Raw genomic sequence first — 23672 nt, forward strand, 5'->3', positions numbered from 1 at the left:
AAATGCTGTTCCAGGAGGGGAATATATTGCCACATGCAATGATAAACTGGATTTATTGAAACTATTTTTATTAGAGTGATTTACTGGAATTACTGTCTCATGAATTGTGTCGTTACAGTATACAGAAAACTGTAAGTGAGAGTTGTAATGAGATTAAAGTATGTATGTTGTCCACTTAGATGGCCAGCTCAGCTTGGCAGTCTAGAAGAGGAAAAACTGCGTTCAGTTTTCATTTGTATTCTCAAGTAAATAACTATTTGTCAGGGATTGTATTTGCTTTGTTTAATAAAATGACAGCAATATGGTCATTATAATAAAGGAGTAAACATTGCAACAGTGCAATTGCTTTGTCTTTCCGCTTGGTACTTTCCTACGGACAGTTAGTTTAGGAAGAATCAGTGGTGAGTTGAACATCTAAATTAGTGAAACTGCTAGATTAAACCCAGCATTGTGAATTCACAAGTAGACAATGTTTCTAAGTTATAGGGCTCACCTGGAAGTGTAAGATAGCTTTCAGATTGGTCCTTTGTCAACACAAATCTGTTAATGAAGGTTTAGCGGGCTCCAGTTCGCTTCAAGCTGGTGATATTTAGGGTGAACATTTATCTTTCATTCACTTCATTCACACACAGTGTAAATTCTGTTGTAATATGCAAATGTTGTACTAGTTCACTTGTAATTATCAAACTTAAAAGTTACAGATGCCATTCAGGGAAATTTTGTTAATACTACTGTATTTGATTTATGTCACACATGTACTGTGTATAGTAATATTGGCTGAGAAGCTGTGAGACAAAAGTATTCACAAATTTTACTGGTCATCTATTCCTAAATTACTTTCCTTTTCCAAAAACTGAATCCAAATTTCTCAGGGGTAACTGTAAAAGCAGCTCAGTAAAAACGTGGGTTTGAGCCACAAGAGATGAACTCTAACACCGTTTACAGTAGTTAAGAGAAAATTTCCCTAATGTAGGCAGATACTAAGTTCTGTTCCCTTTTTTTTGCACTTTGATCTTCTTTGCAGTGGATAAATTTACCAAGTTAAATAGTATTTTTATATCCACTGATAATTTGCAATTTACCTTACATTTAGCTGATACCTATCCTGAGGTAGCAATATCAGTGGATTATTCTTTGCTTGGGCTATAATTTTTGCTTCCGCTGTGAGTGAAGAAGACTGGCTGAACTATTTCACACAGTGCTGCTGTTATGCCACCTTGTGTGGCTGAGCACCTGAAATCTCTGCATAGTACACTGCTGCTGGGTATGAGAGAAAAAATCATGTGGAGGTACCTAAGTGGAAAGCATTGTAAGTTATGTTTTATGATAGTTTTACTGTGAGTGGGGCAGGATTTCCTAAAACAGTTCTATAAGAATAAAGGGGGGGGGGGGGCTATCTGTGCATAAATCAATTATAAATGCATGATTCAGCAGCAAATAGTTAAGTCCTGTAGCGTTGTTGTTTTATTCATAAATAGTTTCTCTGCATTTATATGGATTTGATGAGGTGCTTATGAGAAATTGAATTAGAGTAGTATAGGTAGTTGAAACAGTTGCCATCTTTCAGGTGGAAATTACTAATTTATCAGCAGAAACTCAATAATTGCCTCTGTGTGTGATCCTTGTGTCTGGCAAAATAAAATAAAAATAGGCTGGCATCAAACACCTTCAGTGGTTTAAATTTATTTGTTTTACTTCCAGCAGATAGGAACCTGGAATAGGGAAGATTAAAACAGGTCAATTTACAAGGGAGCTATCAAGATAAAGGTATCTATTTATAGGTTTTCTAGCTCAGTCTTATGACTAAGCCCATTTACTATGTTAATTATTGACCATGGACCAAGAACTATGTGTATGCTTATGAAATTTGTAGAGTGAAAAGTTGGGAGATGTTGTAAAAAAAGGGAAGCTGCAGTTTAATGATAGAAGAATTTGATCATCAGGCAAGAATTAGATGATCTTGTCAATTTTGATGATAGAAATGCAATCAAATATAATAATCTCTTGTAATCCACATTAAAGGATTGGTTGTATTGACCTTTGCAATAGAAAGAAAAATGGTGCATTTTCCAGAATCATCTAACAATTCACCTAGCAAAAATATCCTGCTGTTTTAAGGCCTTAGTATGCAGCCATACGTTTGTGTTTTTTTTTCTTTTTGGTCTTCCTGTGGATTATTATATAGTTGTGTCTTTTCATCTTTTATTCCCAAATGTATCAGTTTTGTTTGTCCTGTGGTAGGGGATGTGAGTAGAAGTTCTGCTGATCTTTCTTGTTGTCTTTTTGCCAGTGATTGAAGAATAGGTGTAACTTGGGTTACAGTCTGTACCAGCCTAATGTTCTTAGGTACCATTCTAGCTCTGCTGACTCATGTTAAGTGATGTGGGAAAGCTTTTTACTATAATGTCTATAAAATCAACTCTTTATAAAAGAATATCTACCTATTCTGATATCCATAAATAAAAGCAGAATTCATTCTAGAGGCAATACTTTTCTTCATTTAAAAAAAAATAATCAAAATAACATGTTGTGTAAAATGTTTCTGTGTGATTTATAGTACAAATTAATTTGATACCTATAAAATACTTGTTTTGAAGTTTCTGATTTACCCATTTCTCCTATCCTATTTAATTTCTGAAAAGGTTATTGACATAATTTCTCTAAAGATTATTGATAAAATGGCCATCTGTCCTTTGTACTTACTGTCATACTTGTTGTATTATGCTATGTAAAGAGTAATCATCTAAATTGTTAAAAAATAATAATAATAATTCTTTAAAAAGTAGATATAAAACTTTTGGGGAAGAGACCCATTGTAAGTACTGGTTTATATTTTTATGTTATTTGATGTTTATTATATGTAGCTAGGATCCTTGTACAATTTTATAAATGAATCCAAGGAAACAGGACTAAATTTTCTATTCTGGTCCTTTACATTAGTCTGACAGTCTGACAACGCACAAAGCCTTTACAATGACTTCCATTTTTTTTTATTTCCTCTTCAAACCACTTTTACTAAGTTCTTCTCCAACAATTTTTTTTTTTCCAAACCATATAAAATGTTCTGTGGATAAGAAACAACAGGTGCTATTAAAACACTAATTGACTAAAGTTATCTTGATAGGCAATGCTTACTCTTTACCTTAAGTTCTATTAAGAAATCTGTCAAATTCTTTACAATTACAACACTTACTGAGTTTGAATGAAACCTTATAAACAGAAAACCATCTTCCCTTCCCAACTCTTAATGTACGCTGCACATTCTAATTCAATGAATGAGATTTATTTACATATATAATTATATAACTATATTTAATTTTATAAATCAATTTGATTTTATAAATATTTATATTTGTTACAATATATTTATATACACTGTTTATATATGCAAATATAGAATGTAAGGTATATTATACTTTATGCATTTTATGTATTATATAGTTATATAAAGTATATCATTTTTATATTTAAATTCATAAAAAGAAAGTGTTATTTGAACTTAATGCTGTACTATGAAATTGTTTGGAAAATTCAGCGTGTATGAATATAAAATGCTCCAGGGGAAATATGAATGAAGCGTACTGAGAATTTTTTTGACAACATGGTTTTGTTAGATTCTTCAACCCCCCACTTTCTTGGGAAGGTATACTTTTTTGATGAACATTAAATATAAAGTCAAAACAAAAAGAATGTTTGATAGCCATATGATGAGGATGCTTGTTTATAAAAAGGGAGACAGAGCTTTAGGTCTGTGTTCTGCCTATCTGGATTAATGCTAGCATCAGCCCTGTACTTTTGGTGTTGTTTTGTTTGTTTGTTTATTTGTTTTTTCCATACTTTCTTTTTGACATCTGTTACATGTGGTAGAAATACTTAAATATTTATAGAACTTAGTACCCTGCTGTCACCTCTGGGCTATAATTTGATTTTAAATTAATCTGAAATGCGCTCAGTACTGGAAGCAACATAATTAAATCTGCTAACTTTTTACAGACCCAACACATTGGGTCTAAGTAGGAATGCTGGGGATAGGAGGCATTTGTCTCTCTGCCAGGTCTTGTGAAGTGACAGAGATGTGCACCTGTGGGCCAAGGCATATCTCAGTGCCCACTCTTGCACTGGTAGGAGGTGACTTCCAGCAGAGGGTCTCTCAGCACATATGCTTATTAGAAGATGTGGTCCCTAAGTGTACCCAGTCAGATTTGGCACACGACGTTTTGGATCAGAAGAGATCCTATAGCACTTGTCCTGCAGATGTGTGAAGTAGAATGTTGAGAGATGAGAAGGGCAAAGGAGGGTTTAATACAGAACGGGTAAGCATCCTTCAGACACTGTACTTGACACTTGAGATTGTCTAAGAGCTCCTCTGAGCAGATAAAATTAGAGGGAGTGGGACAACAATGTGATGGGCTTAATTCAGTGTAACTTTGCTAACTTTGAAAATCTGGTCTAAAACTAATACAACACGAAGTTGTCCTGTTGTCTTCCACATCTTAAATAACATTTTTTGATCATCATGCTTTTCATTTCCTTCTCCCATGCTCTTTCTTTTACTCTAGTTTTTCATGTGGTCTCGATTTTTATCAAGAGGTCTGAAAGAATTTTTAAACCTTTCAAGGGACAAGAACACCATTCTTCATGCAGCGTTAAATTTTCATATGGAAAATAGCTTGAATTAAACATTTGCAAGTTATTGTGTGTATTTATTTGTATTTAAGAATTTGGGTACAATGTACTAATTGTGCATTTATTAGATAATTGCAAACTGGAAATCAGATCTCGTCACTAGCGTATAGAATATGCATTAAGATGTCTGCAACACTAATGAATAGAATAGATGTGAGTGTACATACACACACACATATATATAGTTGTTCAGCAAAATTACTGGAAGGTTTTTGTCTCCTCACAATTTGTAAGGCATAATTTCAGTATGTGTCAAAAGCTGTCCTGAAAAGATGCTTTTAAAATATTGCAACTTAGAGTTGGTTTAATATATCCTCACTTTTCAGCATTGTGGAACATTGGTATTGAATGAAGTGGTGATGCTGTCCAGCACTCAATGGGTATGGAAGCAGAAATAGCCAGGCAAATATAACCAAAGATATTTCACTCTTAAAATATGGTTTGTAGGGTGATGGAATGTGTGCATTCAATCTGAAGCTTACTTATTGTGTATTAAACCATGGTGCAAAGTTGTTTCCATCAACCACAGAATGCTCAGCTTATTATGTCTTAGTGTACTATCAGAAGTATGCTGTTTTCATATGTTTTTATATCTAGTACCTCACAAGGAAATGTTGTGCAAATACATTTAGCCACCTTAAACTTTTCTGTCTTGAGAGACTACATGTCCATTTACAACTAGGTAAACAGATAATGTTTTCTGATAATAGTTTCAAACAAGATTTGAACTGAGACAAAGACTTGAATTAACCATCAGGTCCAAGCTATTTCTAGTATTAGTGTACTGTAACGACCCTTGAATTAACAATTTCATATTCAATTTTTCAGATAATACAACATTGGATTGTATTTGTCTAAAAAATGAATGCATGAGCCCTCATGATTATTATTTCAAGTGTTCACTTGCCATTTACTATTAAATGAAATGTCTTAAGCCATAAAATGTTTGCATAATACACAATGCGTTTATGATAATTAAATAGATATCTTCAATTACTGTTTTTAGGTTAAATTTTTTCCGAGATGTTCCTGAGTTCAGAGTACTAGCATGTGGTGGAGATGGAACAGTAGGCTGGATTTTGGACTGCATAGGTAATCAATGGCATTTACATAGTTTTGCTTGATTCATGCTGTTCATTTTACTGTTCTTCCTTATATACCAAAGTATGGATACAGCTATTTCAAACAAGATCTTGTTCATTTAAATTTTTGACATTTATTAATTTGGGACATAATTATTTTTAAGGATATTGAAACTGCAAAGGATATTCAAAATTTCCAGACAAGTCCGGTGCTTGTAGTCTTCTGGATTTCCAGAAAGCAAGAAATTTGAATCAACATATTTTAATTTCAGTTCAAAGTCTATTTCCCAAACTGAATGAAATCTAAGTTGTTTCTTTTAAGACAATTTACCTTAGCTTATTTGCTTTTTCAGTTACCAAAATTTTTATTATGCTCCTTTATCCCATAACAGAGATAACGGGCTAAGAGCCATTTCAGTTCTGGAGTTCTTTCAGTCAGTTAGCTGTGAAGTCTTCTATATAAATCATTAGGAAGGCCCAGAAGTCAAGATATTACAGAGTTAAACTTCTCAAAGCTTATTAGGGAGAATATCTTCCACACCACATGATCATTTATTTGGCATTAGAGAAGCTGCAGAGATAAAATGTGACTGTATGATGATGGAAATGAGGAAGGGGATGAAGAGAGGTCAAAAGGCTCAGCTGAAACTTTAGATGAAGAGTGTTTAAAAGTGTGTGCTTTGTGGGAGGTGGGAACCAGAAAACCTTTTCAAGTTCAGTGAAAAGTAAAAATGATGTCATGAAGGAATGGATGATGGCAAAGGCATATTTCTAATCTTAATTTGAAAAAAAAAAAAACCCAAACAACTTTTTGCAAATGTAAGCTGTTGATTGTAACTCTCAAATAGCTTTCAAAGATGTAAATCAAAGTACATAAATACCAGGTGTTTTGCCTAAACTTGGAAGGAAGGGGTGAAGTTTTGCAGCTGTTAATGTGTCATCACTTTTTTCATGAAGTCTAAAATGCCATGCAGTTACTCTCTCTTTCAGTGGCATTATTTGAAAAAAAGACCATTTTGTCTTCATAAAATACCATCTTCTGCACCAATTTTTGTGTTACAGAACTAAGAAATTATTTCGGGGATCCAGGATCCATTTGTTTCATAGGTTCAGGAAATAGATTTTCAGTGCTGCCTTTTAGTGAACAAAAGCCCTTTGGCATAAAAAGCTTAAGAAATCACCTGTTTTGCGAAACAGACAATTTCTAGTTTGATCTTTTCTTTTCTGATCTCCTGATATACAAAGAATCTGAGATCTGATATACAAAGAAGCTGAGAGTAAAGGAAGAAGAAAATAAAAAAAGGAAATGAGAAAAGGGAGGGGGAGAGGGGAGGGGAAAAAAACCACAAACTTTTTTCTCCTGAGTTTGAGACTTTTAAACTTTTTTTTAATTATTCTATTAAATATCAAATTTTCTTAAGGATGTGCAGTACACTGGTACTGTGAATGTTAAATCTTCCTAAAATATTGATGAGAAATTGATAAATAACAAGATGTCCCTGCCACATCCATTGGAAATATAAACTCCTGCTGAGAATTGCTGATAGTTGTGCCTAATTCTGTGAACAAAATAGCTGATTGCTTAACTATTCAAGTATAACTTTTAAACTAGACATGCTACTCATTCCAGTTAAAGGGGGAATTTAAAAAATTGTATATTTGAAATACTATACCTGGGGAATAGCTGTCCCACTTCCAGCTTTCAGAAAGGCTGTATTTCTTGACAAGGGTCCTTTGGCTTGAAATGCTAGAAAAGTACTAGTAAAGAGTCAAAAGGCACTGTAAGTTCATACATTTCAAAACATTACTTATTAAATACAAAATATTGACTTAGAGACTTGATCAGATAGATCAGTGCTCATTTTGAATATCAGGTTTAATTCCTGATGGACAAACCCCTGGTGGTGGTTTCAGGGAGTTCTTGGTAATGGTCCTCATGTATAGACATGAATCCAAGTGAATACATGCTTAAACACAAATATGGTCACTCACATGAAAAAGTACAAGATTAATCTCATTATTCATGCCCTTAACTATTACCTCGTTTGCATTTATAGCTGGGAATGACAGAGTTGAGAGCAACAGAGAGCGCAACATGTTCAGTCTTGGAAAGATCTTGAACATCATTGTTTATGAATGTTTATCACATCTATGGGTTACGAAAGTCCTTGTGGTAGCAATCAAGTAAATTAGGATTAAGGATTGAATATTGACTGCAGAAGGGACTTCATAATGGAGTGGCTTGGTGAAATGCTTGTGGCTGGGCAGGCAGCATAATCTCATATACAAAACATGTATTGCTGTCTTTCGCTGAAACAAAACCTAACACAGTTACTCTATCAGTACTGTACAATTAGATTTTTTTTGTTCCTTAGTTATGGTTTTTTCCTTCTTTATTCACAGAGAAAGCGAACCTGATTAAGCATCCTCCAGTTGCTATCCTGCCTCTTGGGACTGGCAATGACTTAGCAAGGTGTCTGAGATGGGGAGGAGGTAAATACAAATTAAAAATACAATGCATTATGTAATTAAAAGGAAAAAAAACTTTTGCATCAATGTCTACACTCAATATTTGGATTTCTTTCTTATGATGTATGTAAAGAACCGTTATCACCTTTCCTCTTTTTGGAATTACCTGTCTGTAAATGTTATCTGAATGATTTTATAGATATTAAAGGTTGTAATCACTCTTCATACCTTGTGTGTAGCTTCCACTGACACCAAAAAGGCTCCAAGGTGCAATGAGAGTAGTATACAGCTGTTTGGTTGGCTTTTTATCATCTGTATTGCAGTTATTTCTTTGATCAATACCTTATAGAAGGAGTATTCCTAAATGGATTTTAACTGGGGCTGCTCTGAAAGGGTTACTGAAAACAGCTAATAATGGGTTTGGAGTGGTTTCATCTTTTTTAATATTCATAAATATTAAATGTAAAATGTGTCTCAGCCTCAGACTAGTTCCTTTGATCCACTCCCTTTCTCTTCTTCTACAGAGGATTCCAGACAATAAGTGCTGTGGTGCTATTTATCAGGAAATGAGAAGGCAAAGAATGCTGAAAGGAGAATATATGTAAAGTCAGACCTTTAATACCCTTTGCATCCTTTCCTGGATGTATGGAGCCTTACTCTCAGCTTCTCCAATAACTTATTTCCATTCAGGATTTGCCTTACAGGATAACTCAAAGGAGACACAAAGAAAGTCTTAGGGATGACTTAGTCTCTGGTGAAAGGATGTCATGTTTATGGGCTCGCACCCAGTTCTATTTCAGGTCTTGGTTGTTTCAGTCAAGATGTGTATTTGGAACTTGGCTGTTTATTTGTAACTTCTCAGTCTTTTTAGATACCTCTTTCTTTTTCTGTCTCATCATAGCAAGTTTCCTTTCCAAATGTCTACCTTGTTACTAGATAGTCTTCTCAGTAGTTTCTGTGCTATAGAACTTCTTCATTCACCATCATGTTCTGTGAAATCACTTGAGGACTTCCTTTATTTTCTCTGTCATGACTGGTGATTGTTTATTCACATAGTCTTAGGAAATAAAAGAAAAAAAAAAACCAACCCAAAACCTAACCAAATCAGCCTTGCTTCACTTTCTGAACAGTTCATGGAGTTGAATCATAGAATGATACAGGTTGGAAGGGGTTGCAGGAAGTTGCTAGTCCAATCTCCTGTTCTAAGCAGGGTCAGCTATAAGAGCATTTGGTTACATTAGTCAGGGCCTGTCCTTCCATTTACTTTTATTTATTTACCTTCCGTTTTGAGTGATTGAATCTGGACTAAAGTAGAAAAGGACAGTATGAAAATATACCAGCTTTCAACATTCTTTCCGCAGTTGCTTTGTGGTAGACAATGCCTTAACACAGATTTTCTGGAACTTCCATAGATTGGAGAGGAGACAGGGCTTCCAGAAATTAAATTGCTGGTGAGTGATGTCAAGGATGCAGACAAATGGAATTGTGCATGCTACTGTTATGCAGTGGTTGGCAGTAACTAACAAAAACACACTATACAACCATAAAGAAATACATGAGCAATAGGTTTTGAGCAGGGAGGCTTTGAATGGCTTTGCTTGCTAAAAGTGTTAATGACCCAGGAAATAGACATTGCTTGAATATGAAAATTAATTTCTGATTTGAAGAAGGAATGCATCCACAGATCTTAGTTAATTATTACAAAATTGTTTGGTCTGAATAGTGTTCAGAGTAATAATGTCACTTAGTAAAATCCCCACACTTTTTACGTGTGCACACATGTACTGTATGTAGTATATACTCAGGAGTGTGTAAACAAGTTTTCTACTAAGTTTAGTATGCAGTGGAGTGAACTACTACTACTAGTGAATTACCTAAAGACTTCTTGGCGAGTAAGGGCTCTCTACAGAGCAGGATGAGGCTCATAAAGCAGTTGTTGAAAGATGGAAAAATGTTAGTTCTGCTGATAAGTCATCAGTTATGGATTTCAAATTTTGGATTTATTATGCTAAACCACATTGAAATAATCAACAAAAAATAGCAGACAGCTTTTAACCTTTCAGTCTCTTGTTCGACTTTAATCAGGCAAACCTACTGTATGTCTTTTTTCCATAAATTTTGAAATCAAAGGAATTTAATTATGAATTTCATAGCGAGAACATTTTGCAAAGTATAACCTTAGCTTGTTGGATAAATGCTATAATTGTTTGGAAAATTCAAGTGATTGGCAAGTTTTGAAGATCAATTATTTTCTCCAGTATAAATCTGATGGCCAGTGAAATCTGTAGAATTAATCTAAGTTTACGTTAATTTAGCTGACTGCAGAAATCAGCTTTGTGTTTGTAGTCCTTTTAATGACAGGTGCTGGAAAATTGTCAATACTTCAAACACAGTCCTGCTTTTCAGCTCTTAAATGCATAGTTTTCATTTTTCCAGTCATAGAATCATAGAATAGTTTGGGTTGGAAGGGACTTTTAAAGGTCATCTAGTCCAACCCTTCCTGCAGTGAGCAGGGACATGTTCAACTAGATCTAGCTGCTCAGAGCCCCATCCAACCAGTCACCCAGGAGAAAGAAAATGGAGTGAAACTTCATTATACTTTATTAAATAACCATTTTCATGTTTTACTAGGTTATGAAGGTGAGAATTTGATGAAGATCTTAAAAGACATTGAGAACAGCTCAGAGATTTTGCTGGACAGGTGGAAATTCGAAGTAATACCCAATGATAAAGATGAGAAAGGAGACCCAGTGCCTTACAACATCATCAATAACTACTTTTCTATTGGCGTGGTAAGACTTGTGGTTATCCTTAAGTGTTTTTCTTTTTCTGTTTTGAATAAATGTTTGCATTGCATGTCTTCAAGTGAAGAATCATTGGCTACAGATCATTTATAATGTTATTTTGCTAGTGAAATGAATACTTAGATGACTGACAGCAATTTACATAAATTTACTTACACCCATTTAAACCAGAATTATTTTTCAGGACCTTCTACCTTCCCATCTATAAAGAAGATATTTGTGTTGTTCCTAATGGTTTACGAGCAGCCATAGCACTAAATTTATATTGTCATTATGAAGTTCTTATAAAAATGTAAAGGAAAACTAATCACTTAATAAGAACTCTAAGTAACCTTTTCCATTAGTATTCACATAATCAGAACTGCTTAAAAGAACAGTGGCATTCTTTATTTCTTCCGAGCAGTTTTAAATGATAAAATAAAATAATAATATAAAAAAACCCCACGAGTATCTTCTTGGTTCTGTCTTATGGTGATATTCACAGTTAGAATGAATTATGAGGAAAAGGGGTTTAAGATGCTCTCCGTGTCCTAGGAACTGCATCTTTGGCTTGTGCTTCTCTATGGTTTGCCATTGTATCTGCTATCCACACTGCATATATGAGGGGAATCAGGCATGTCCAGTCTGACTCTTCAGCCTTTTTCTTTGGATATGCTTTCAAACACAAGCAAAAGGGGGAACATGCTGAGGTGCAAATGTCACAGATTGAATAGTTCATAAATAAGATTTTTCACTTGGACAGAAATGAAGCCTAATTAACTTGGGAACGTGCTCTCCAATAGCTAGCACTAGCTGTTCTGAAATCAATGTGTTCCACATACATTACATGAATCTGTATATTATTTTTTAATAAAAATCAAAATCCACTTTTACAGGATATCTAATTCTGCAATTCAGTATTTCAAAATACTGCAGAAAAGTGTTTTAGTGGAAGTGCAGCATACAACATTGTAAATGCAAGCAAATTAAGGATGTGTTCTTAGTTTTATTTGCTTTATTTGCTTACTTAGTTTATAATGCTTCAGCATTAACAAGGTTTTGCCTCAACTTTAAGTGGTTGATGAAATTTTAATATATTAATTGCAATTCTGTAATTTTTATATACTGCCTATCAGCAATGTGCAGAGACAGTCTATTCCTTAAAAACATTCCTTGGCTTCATATACTGTGTATTCCTAAATGCTGAAAAAACAATTAATCAGGTCTCCCTGTGCTTAAGATATTTAAGTACTAAGAAATTGTTGTTGAGGGGTTTTTTGCCTGTAGAGTTTGGATTTTAGCCTCTGTTGTTTGAAGCAAGTGCAGAGAACTAGATGCAACAGAAATAACAGAAAATAGTATATCAAAGTACATAAATGCAAAGTATGAGCACCAAAACTAGTGCAAATTACGTTCATGAAGAGGAGAGAAAGTGCAAAGGAAAATCTTTGGTTACAGGAAAAAAATACCATGATAACAGAAAATACCCAGCCCAGGGGGACATATTCAGTGACTTTGTCAAAAGGGAGTATTTGCTAAAGCTCACAGATAAAGAAGGAAAATAAATGTGTTATATGAAGGAAGCAAGCAAGAAGTGAGAGGGAGGAGGGATGAGATTTTACACCTATATATTAATACAGTGCAATTTAAATGGTTTCTAAAATGTAGAGTACTACCACATATAAAGACGCAGCACAGAAACAGGAAATTGAATGCCAAGTAGATACTGGGACATCTGTGAATGTGCTAGGCTTCAAACAATCCTTTAGCATTTTTCATGGGAAGAAAACAGAACTGCATTCAAGAAAAAAGTTGAGCTGAAATTATACAGTGGCAAGATCATAATACTATTAAGGACAGTGTAAATTACTTGTAGAATACTGCAGGAAAATAGCAGGCTCTACTCTGCACACCAGGCTCCATGGAGAACCAGAAGACTCAGTTTTCAGTTAAAAACTTTAAATTCATGAATTTAATAACACTAAATTTATGATTCTTCACATAATAGAAATGTGAGCACCAGAAAATTATACCAGAAGTGGACAATACAATATGCTGCATTGAGGAAAGCTTCTAAAATTGTAAAATCGCATTTTTGAAGGAGTAACATCTTCCAAGTTTGTAATATGTGGAAATATATAAAATGCCTGCTTCTCAGTTTTGTTGGTGTGAATAAGACAAAGCAAATGGAGAAAATCAGAAATTGGATTTTAAACTTGCTAAAATTGTGTAATTCATATATTAGGCAGATTCATAATAACTCTTGAAAAGCCAGCCAAAATGTTTCTCTATGTGAGTAGACAAAGTACTCAAACTTGGCTACAACTAAAGTAAATCTAACTTCATAATAGCAAAATTGTTTTCAGTATTTGGTGCTTAATACAAACTTCGGCAAGTACTGAATTGGGAAAGCAAGAATCTACCACCATGTTGCACACCAGTCCATAGCTGCTGATACCCAAGAACATAACTGGAGTTAAGTCTATAGCAAAAAAATACTAGTGCCACATACAGTGTTATATTAAGAGAAACCAAAAGAATTTAAATCATTGATGATGTTATTTATAGAACCATAGAAAATCATTGAGTCACCTGTCCAATCCTCTCCCTAAGGTAGCGTCAGTGACACTTGCCTAATTCCTGACAGGTGTTTATCCAGTTTGTCTCTAGAAATTCCCAGGGAAGGAAATCTGCCTGTGATGACCTACTGTATTACTTTGTTGTCTTTACTTTGAAATTTCTTTGTCAATACCTAACCTGAATATTCTTGGTGTTGTCTGGGCCCAGGTCATTTTGTCCTGTACAGAGTGGAGAAGAAAAACAAATTATTCCATTCCTCTGTTAAGGAGGAATTACCTACTTATTACCTACTAGAAGGTCTATCAGATCATCCCTTAGTCTTCTGTAGTCTTTCTATCTCCAATTTCTTCAACCTTGCCTAACAGAAAATGTTTTCTAGACATCTGATCATATATGTCACTTTTATCTGTGTTCAAATAGAACAGGAAAATTAAATCTGATTACTCCCTTTGGTCCATATCTCTCTGGAACCATAGTGCTCCCAATTAGACACAATGCTGCATTTGGTGTCTTACCAGCACCGAGTGGAAAAGAGGAATTAATTCATGTCTTCCAGAGGATACCTTTATTAAGAAAAATTAGCCTTCTTAATATTAGCATGAATTTCTTTATTCATATTTGACTTGTGTTTCATTGTTAATTTCAGATACTGTACTGAAGAGCCACTACTTCGTATCTCATTTGCATTTTTCATAGGTGATTCTTCCTGCCTACATGCAGAAACCTACACTTAATTGAAATTACACCCTCTTAATTTTTACTGTTTCTCCAAGGCACTGTGAAAACTGATGGTAACCTACAACATATTGCACATTGCCTCATAGATTCATGCCAAATAATAAGCACAGTCACTAATCCGACATGAATAGAATCTGCTGTATGAATTTTGTAACAGTATGGCAGACATTGTATTTGACAACAAACAATCTCAATGTATACTTAGAAAGGCCAGGGAAGTAAAACTCCATAGAATTGTGCTTGACATGGGGCTCTTGCTGCTTTAGGACCATAATTCAGGTTGGAAGGGGTTGCAGGAAGTCATTAGTCCAATCTCCTGTTCTAAGCAGGGTCAGCTATGAGAGCAGGTCACATTGCTAAGGGCTTTATCCAGCTGGGTTTTAAAAACCTCGCAGGATGGAGGTGGCACAACCTCTCTGGGCAACCTCTTCTGGTGCTTGACTGTCCTTATGATGAAGATTATTTTACTTTTATCCAGTCTGAATCTCTCTTGTTTCAACTTACAGTCTTTGTCTCCCATCCTCCCATTATGTGCCACTGTGAAGAGCCTGGCTTTGTCATCTTGATAACCTCGTCATAGGTACTTGCAACCTGCTATTAGATCTTCCGGAAGCCTTCTCTTCTAGTCTGTGAACAAGCTCATCCAGCCAGTCTTGTTTTTTAAGCTGTTTTCCACCAGTCAAGACCATAATATCCCAGCTTGGATATAAGAATGCTGGGGTGGACAGTGTTCAAAACCTTGCTGAAGTTGAGTATGACATCCACTGCTCTCTCCTCATCTACAGATCTAGTTGTTTTATCATAGACAGCAATCAGAAGGCAATTTACCCATTGGAAGGAAAATGATACACTAAATTGAAAAGGAATGTTTGACAGTAGCATGTCTATGTGAAAAGTTTGATGAGTATGTTCAAGCCAAAAAAGGCGTTTTTTCTACAGCAGCATTGGAGCTCTGATATGTACATAAGTACTATACTCTCTATAATTACAGGGAAAAAAGTAAGAAACAAAGTGAGATGTAGTAACTGAATGAGTATATGCAACGTTCAACCTGATGAAAGCACAAAGCCTGGAAGAACCATAAAAGCGTAAGCCAAACTGTGTCAGTTTCAAAGTAGGAGCTAGAAAACATCTAAGAGCAATGTAGAATAAGATAAAGATTTTTCAAGTGCTCACATCCATCATTCTGTCAGGATGGCAAGATACCAGGAGAGAAGTTCCATCTGCTTCCCAATAATACTGGAGTCACTGAAACAAGCTAAATATCCAAGGAAAATGTGTGTTAAGGTAGTGAAGTCATATTTGTTTTAAAATCAAAAACACCCCCCTAAAAAAAAAAAAACCAAACCAAACCAAGAAAAAACTTCCTCAGGAGTATAGTAGGGCCATCTGAAAATGGAACCTTGTCTTGGAAAGTCACAGATTTGGTGAGCTGGACAAACATAACTGACAATATTAGTGGACAGATAAGCAGGCATGATAGAGGCAGGAAACATCAGGCCAACTGTCAGACAGTGGCAAGTACAATTACCAATGTATTTTGGAGAAAATAAAAAGTTTTTTTCCCCATAATCTACACAACCTGTTTTAATAGTCATACATTCATGTACTAGGTTGGTACTATCACAGTGGTCACCAAAGACAAAGTCCAATAATGTTAGTATTGGTGTGTTATCACAGACTGTATTCTAGACAGTGGGCTTACAATGCATTTCTGCAGTTGCTGCAGTAATGGAATTTTGGTCACATCACATCATTTAGCCAACTTGCTGAGGTTATAAACTGTTAGAGGGACTGTGTGTGTAGACAGAGTATGTCAGCTCACACATAGTATTTGTCATGGTTAGCCTTTTGCCCATGGTTAAAACAACATATCTTACACTACTTTCATTGAGGACTCAGCTGCTTACCATTAATGGTGGGTCAACATGTATATGTGGACAGTTACTTCAGGTAAGCTTGTGTACTGTAATGCCCCTGCACATCTGGTTTATTTTATCCTAGCTATTTTCCATGTCTGTATCCTAGGCCTGCATTAAAAAAAGATTACTTCACTAATCAATTATATAGCATGCTATCTTAGCATAGAGAAATATTTTCATGAAATTCAGTAATAACTCTTCAGTTCAATGCTTGAACTTAAAAAACAAAACAAAACAAACCCCCTAAACAACAAAAAAAATTCCTCAAGCTAAACCCCCATATACTCATGACTGTATGCCAGCATATTATTCAAAGTGGCAAAAATAAGAGGAAAAAAGTGGATATAGATAACCCCAAACTAAACGCTGTTTTTGCAAACAATTGCTCACAAGTCCAATCTCAGATTTTGCCAGGATCAAACCATTTTCACCAGTCATGCGGTCACAAAGAAAGCATACGTACACATTGTTATAAAATGGATGGGCATATATTCAATGAAATTCACAATAAATGTGCCCAATTCGAGTACACAGGAAATGGATAAGCATGGAAGATTGTGAAATACCCATTTGCTGAGTTAGACCTGAGCAGTAGGACATGGACGATGAACGACCAAGTGACAGTGAGGCAAACTCTCGCATAAAACCAAGAAACAAGAAAACAACATCAGAACAGTCTTTGTTACCTTGAGAAGGACTTGCATCTGCACCATCGTCAAACCATATAATGGCATGGTGAAAAATTTTATATAATGCTAAGATGTGAAGAAACAATCCTTTTAAGTTTAGGGAGAAGTACCTTAGTTGTCAAGCAGTTTTAGTTAGATAATAATCAATTAAAGTGGAGTGACTGTCAAGGCTATGCATCTTTTATGGGGAAGTTATTAAAGAATGTTAAATATGTAGGGAAGTTATGATGCTTATTTTTAGTGTTTCTCAAATGATTGTCTCAAAGTGAGACAAAATGGGTATTTTGATAAAAGCTTTCTCAGAGTGCCTCATTAAATGTTCCATTGTGATTAAACATTAGAAACCTCGACTTTCACTAAATGCTTGGTTGAAAAGAGCATGCGGAAGGGGGAAGAAGCCATCTTATATACTTAGGGATAGGAAAAATGGGAGAGACGGCAAGAAATCTCTGCTGCTTTGGGTTGCTGTGCTTTCTCTTCAAGGCAGATATTCATGAGAAATGACTCCGTGTTTCTCTCTACCCTGGCTGCCTTCTAATACTTGGGAGGGACAGGAGAACAAGAGTTCTAGGAACAAGCCATGGACATGCAGGATGGAGGCAGAGATGTGTAGGCAAAAATCACAGTGGAGATTTAGAGTTCAAATTAGTTGATTAAAAGCTTAGAAATTATACGAGCTAGGCAAAGTCTATTCACTGATACTATTATAAAGGATAAGAAATTCACTCATACTCTTTTTTTAAATCCTTTTTTGTAACTCAATTCCACTTGGCTTAGTCAATAGAAGTTCCTGGAAAATTGGCCAAAATGTCCTGATTTTCTAAGTCTGGAAGTACTAGCAGTGCTGTAGCTGCCACACATTCACTGAAGATTAAAAAAACCCACAAACAAAAAACAAACACACACACCCCCCACCACCACCCTCCACCCCCACCCCCCCCCACCCCCTCCCCCAAGAAATCAGCCAAAAACTATTGTGGAGCCCTTTAAAAAAAAAATCTCATTCCTATTTGATACCTCATGATGAACAATTCTTATTCCTAAAGATAGGTGAGTACTTCACAGTCATCCTTGACTGGAGCAAATAGCTCTATGCCAAAGCAAAGGTACAAAGGTAGTCAGCTGAGTACCAAGCATCGTTCTGCAGCAGACAACTTTGCTAGACCCTGATTTTTTACACTAACTATGCAAACAACTTGAACATATTAAAATAAAAAAAAATTAGATAATGACTGACCTCAAAAAGGCTAAAAAAGTTCAAACCAAACAATTTATCTCCCGTTGACTTCCTTCATAGTAACTCATAGCACTTTGTATTGTTTTCCATTTTGTGGGTAATAATGCTGAAAGAAATTATAAATAAATTTGCATTGCTGTTAAGATGAGAGTCCTAGGCTAGGTTTTCCAGAAGCAAGCATAATACTGAATTTACTGTTCTGCCACTGAATTAGTTTAGAGTTTAATCTTTATGAAGCCAAAATCAGGTCAACAGGAGTCAGTACTGCAAATCTTTTACCATAAACATTTTCTTCCTTTGTTTTCTTTCATTTTCTTTTTACCTTTTAAATAAATCATAAATCTATCTGATGTTAATAGGAGATAAACTATTAACAACACTGTTTAACTATAATTTGAATTTTTGTAACTGCATAGGGTATTACAGAGCATATGCCACTAAGCCCCTTGCAGCTCTGTAATTAGAGTGTTGGAGCGTAATAAACTGAACTTGCAAACATCTGCATTGTCTTTTAGTACGAGTTTGTATAGAAAGAAATATTACCGAGATAGATTTTAAGGCAAATTATACTAGCTAAAGTGTGGCACAGTGCAACCTTCCCTATGTTAAAACAGTAGATACCATTGTAAAATGAAAGCAGTTCTTATTGGTGTCAGTGCAGTATTCAAGGCGTAAGAGTAAACCAAATGCTATAGTAATGATCGGCATTTACAGATAATAGCTGTAAAGATTATACTAGCAACCATTTTATATCCTTGTGTTTAACTAGTAATGTTCTGTATGACTGACTGGTTAGCTAAGTCTCTGATTTTCATCTCAATTTTGTTCTTCTTTGGCCAGATTCCGTGCAAATTTTAAACTAACTCATATTTTTGGCCAAGTTATGTAGCCGTTACATATGTAAAGAACACACTTATTCTTTCTGTTCACACTTGGGTGGATTGCCTAATGGTCTGGCCAGAAGGACTGCAAGGGATGCTGTCTCTTAGGACAACAGCAGAGTCCCTTAGAGGCTCACATTCTTTGTAGATCCAGAATTACTTCTCCCTTGTCTAGGCTGATCAGCTGAGTGTGTGCTTTTGGTTTGAGCCTACTTGGGATCTTTGCTATTGGTGCTCTTCTTCATACATACCCTAAAGGGTCATTGTCAACAGAATCAAGCTTCTTAGGAAGCTTAAAGCTATAGCTAATCTTACTCAGGCTGTTTCATTTACACAAGATACTTAAGATATGGAAAACATCTTATTTGTTTGCTTACTGAGGTAGGATTTAAATAAGAATCTTCCAGCATCCCTTCAGCTGAAACTTTGAATACATGTGCAAACACATACATAAGAACATATTGGAGGGAAAAAAGGAGTGGAATGCTCTAGGACAATAATTAAGACAGTAACCTGGAAGAGAACTGTGTTATCCAGATTCCTGTTCCATCTGTTGTTTTTGTCCATTTTAATCAAATGTACATGGCAATTCAGAAACTTCCACTACTATGAATGACTTCTTTTCTAACATCAACAGATACAGAATTTTAATGCCAAAACAGAACTTAAGCAAGTAGAACACCTCAGTCTTTCATTCAGTCTTTACAACATGTGATAATTGATTTCATAGCAATATGGTGATATTCTCATTTGGATGATCTACAACAAAAATATTTTTTGCAAGTGTATTTAGTTAAGGCAATAAAGATATCTGAATGTGCCTGGAAATGTTCTGTAAGTTCTTCGAGAAACAAGTCAGGGTTATATGCTGGTTTAATAAAAAAAACATCAGTTATCAGGTAGAGGAAAAACTTCTTTAATACTAGTAAATAATACTACAATCAGGATGTGTTCTCTGCAAAATTATTATCACAAAGTAGTAAAGGTCTACGACAAAGACAAGTGTACTTTTATGACACCTAATATGTTACTATCCAAATGCACTATCAAATAGATATTTGCATGGTCATGATTTAATATCCTTCAGCCCTAACCAGTCACTAAGAGCCTCTTATTCTGCCAATGGCAAAAAAATATGACTGCTTAATTCTCATAATCATAAATTTGAACTTGTTATGGGTCTGCTTCCCCATGACTATACTCTAAGTCATCAACCTCCACTTCCATTACATTTCCTTAATTCTTTTTTTTTTTTTTTCAAAACTGAAAAAAAAAAAAGTGTAAGAAAAACCTTACATAGAAGCCATATTTTTGGCCTTTCTTGTGAAAGAACATTTCATTAACATAAATAGAAACTTTGGCTATCAGAGTTTATAGTCACAAATACCAGTCTAAGTAGGGTTGTTCCCTAACTGACAGTGTGATCCCATCATCTTTTATTTCATCTATGTTATTTTAGGGTATATTTAATTCTACAAAAAATGAGCTTATTGTGGTATATGTAATTTACAAAGGGGAATGAATTTTAGTTTTGCAGTAGCCACATATTTTGAAATTTCAAAGCCTCGTAGCATTTTGCTGTTCATGCTGGTAAGACGGAATTTATTATTTTTCTATAGGAAAAAATCCTAAGGACATTTACTATTTAGGGCCTGATTCAATGCAGAATTTAAGCACATGCAGATCTTAATACTAATTCAGTGTGGCATTTGATTATATGTTTAAACTGTCCTGTTCTAGTGAAGCAGTTAAATACTTGGTTAATTTTTTAACCTTTTTCTGCAGTTTCATTAATATGACTGGACAAATGCACATGTTGAATTGTGGGCAGTTGGTGTAAGCTAGTTAATTGTTCAAGTGAGATTTGTGGCTATACATAACTAAAAATCATGTTTATTGGTTTACTGAACTAATATGAATATAAGCACATGCTTAAGTGATTGTGTGAATCCTAATCATCACTTTGAATGTGCTAATAGGATGCTGTGATATATTGCATTATTTCTGTGCTAGTGAGGGAAAGAACATTTCATAATAAACAGCATTATTGCTCTGTAATCCAAATCACTTTTTTTCTGCAAAAAAGGGCTAAGAGAATGAACAACTCATCTGTGTGTGAATGTAAATATAAATGTAGAAGATCCATATTGATATTGGGTATATAATAGCCTCAGTCTTGTAGCCAAATTGTAGAAGTGGTTGCTCTATCTGTGGAGAGAATTCTGCCCTCTTTTAGAAGGAGTGTGTTCAGAACAGCTTCTGTCCCAGATTTGAAATACTATCTTATCCGGAAGTTATTGGTAGTTCAACCTATAGTGTCATGGTTTAACCCCAGCTGGCAATTAAGTACCACACAGCCATTTGCTCACTCTCTCCCCACCACCAACAGTGAGATGGGGGAGAAAATCGGGACAGGGCGGGGGGGGGGGGGGGGGGGTAAAACTTGTGGGCTGAGATAAAGACAGTTTAATAGGACAGAAAAGGAAGGGAAAATAATAACAATAAGAGAATATAGAAAACAAGTGATGCACAATACAATTGCTCACCACCCACTGACCGATGCCCAGCTGATACCTGAGCTCAACTCGCCGTCAACTCCCCCCAGTTTATATACTGGGTATGATGTCATATGGTATGGAATACCCCTTTGGGTCAGCTGTCCCAGTTGTGTCCCCTCCCAGCTTCTTGTGCCCCCCCAGCCTCTGCTGGCAGGGCAGTATCAGATGCTGAAAAGTCCTTGACTTAGTATAAACACTGCTTAGCAACAACTAAAACGTCAGTGTGTTATCAGCATTATTCTCACACTAAATCCAAAACACAGCATTATACCATACTAGGAAGAAAATTAGCTTTATTCCAGCCAAAACCAGGACATACAGGTTTCTTGTTTAATCTCCAAACATTGCTAATCTTTCACAAATTAGTTATTTTTACAGGCTTTTTCTGTTTGCATGTTTTAACCATCTTTTCAGCTTTTGTTGCTATTGAAATTCTTCTGCAGAAATTTTGGACATAATGTATGGCAAATAGGGGTGATGCAGGTTTTTTTGTTGCAGGTGGTTGTTTTTTTCATAGGGCAGAAAGCCACAAACACATACTACATGCCACAAAAAGCTGGATCTGTAGAATAATTCATAGGTAAGGAGTGATAGGAGCCTCTCTGGAGGTTTCCCCTTGCTGCTGTGCGATGATATTTCCCTGGACGTGGAGCATGTGAATTCCATAACTAGAAATACTTAGCCTTAGAGTTGGTAATATCTATATTGCAACACTGCTGGTAGTATTTCCTGCTAGCTAGTTTACTTCTGCCACTGTGGATTTAGTATACCTTGTAAATCCCTCTTGCCATCATAACCTTCTACCATTGATAAGGTGTATCAGGGTACCCTAGCAAGAGACCTGTACTGTACTGCATGCAATGTGTAAGGTACATTCAGGCAGAAAACCAAAGATTTATAGCTTACTCTACTACTTAATGAATCTTAGTCCTGCAAAAAATGATACTTTTCTAAGGTTCCATTTCTTGTGTTTTATGTTAAGTGTAAAGAAATTCAAAGAATTTAGGTTATTCCTACTTTTTGTTTGGTTATTTATTTATTTAAATTGTAAAGCTAATATGTGAACCTGTGCTAGTCTGTGCTGGAACGTCCTGCAAATATTTATGTATATCATATAGCTTGATTAAGAGTTGCGCTATAATTTCCCTTATAGCGCAGCAAGAATGCCGAGGTCTGTGCTGAATTCACTGTAGGTTTTTATCAGGTTCAGTGAAAATACAGTTCTGTGGGCTATATTTAAATTAGCGAGTAATTTGGCTCAGTAGGAGTATAGCCATTGATGCTGAGTCCCTTCTGTCTACAAAACATGCAGTTTGGGAGTCTTAATTCAAACTGGATATAGTGTGTTCCCCTGCAATGAACTCCCCTGGCACGTGCTTGTCCTAAAGTGACCTAAGAGACTGGTCATTGGTTTGGCCTGTGTGCCCCCCTGTTACGGGAGGAACACACTGACCACACTAAATGCGTTTCCTTCTGGTATCTGGGCTGAGATGCGCCAGTCTTCACTACAAGCAGAATCACAGGAAGTGGGGATGACGAAGAGATTTGCTTTAAAATTTCATTGCCGCTGCAACAGTTTTGCAATAATCCTGAAAAAGTCATATAGGAGTATAGTGTGTCTAATTGTGAACTACCTTCTTCCCCTCCTATTTTCCCACAGGGATTTTTTTCTTTTGGCATTTTAGGTATTTGAGACACTCTTTCATTTAACTTTTCAAGATGAGGTTAGAACAATGCTGAATACCTTGAACAAAGAAAGACTCCCTTGTTTTAGATTTATGAGTAGCTCGTGCACTTGCTGTCACTTATTACCCATTCCTGTCATGTAAAATTATTCTTCGGGTGTGAAATCAAAGGCTAAAGAGTGACTTCCTTCCTATAGTCAGTAAAAACTTTAAGGATCGTTGGGAGAGTCTTTGACAGTTACCTAAATCCTTCTCTTTAATCTATAAAGGATTTGGAAAGTAGAACAGTTTATAGAATTGAGATGTATGTTAAATTTCATGATTGAGAAGGCCAGTTATATTAAATGAAATACAGTGAGGCA

The 23672-nt window shown here is 35.5% G+C and overlaps 1 protein-coding gene across 8 annotated transcripts in view; it reads left to right on the top strand.

The window, feature by feature from the left end:
- Nucleotides 1-23672, top strand: part of DGKB (diacylglycerol kinase beta) — a 370440-nt gene that overhangs the window by 155715 nt on the left and 191053 nt on the right. For all 8 annotated transcript variants that reach the window (XM_049798232.1, XM_049798231.1, XM_049798230.1 and 5 more), the window contains 3 exons: nt 5693-5778; nt 8172-8261; nt 10869-11029. In XM_049798232.1, the coding sequence (XP_049654189.1) occupies nt 5693-5778; nt 8172-8261; nt 10869-11029 (337 nt within the window). The remainder of the gene's footprint in view (nt 1-5692; nt 5779-8171; nt 8262-10868; nt 11030-23672) is intronic.

The sequence above is a fragment of the Accipiter gentilis genome, chromosome 4 (genome assembly GCF_929443795.1).
Source record: "Accipiter gentilis chromosome 4, bAccGen1.1, whole genome shotgun sequence".
In the NCBI taxonomy this organism is placed as follows: domain Eukaryota; kingdom Metazoa; phylum Chordata; class Aves; order Accipitriformes; family Accipitridae; genus Astur; species Astur gentilis.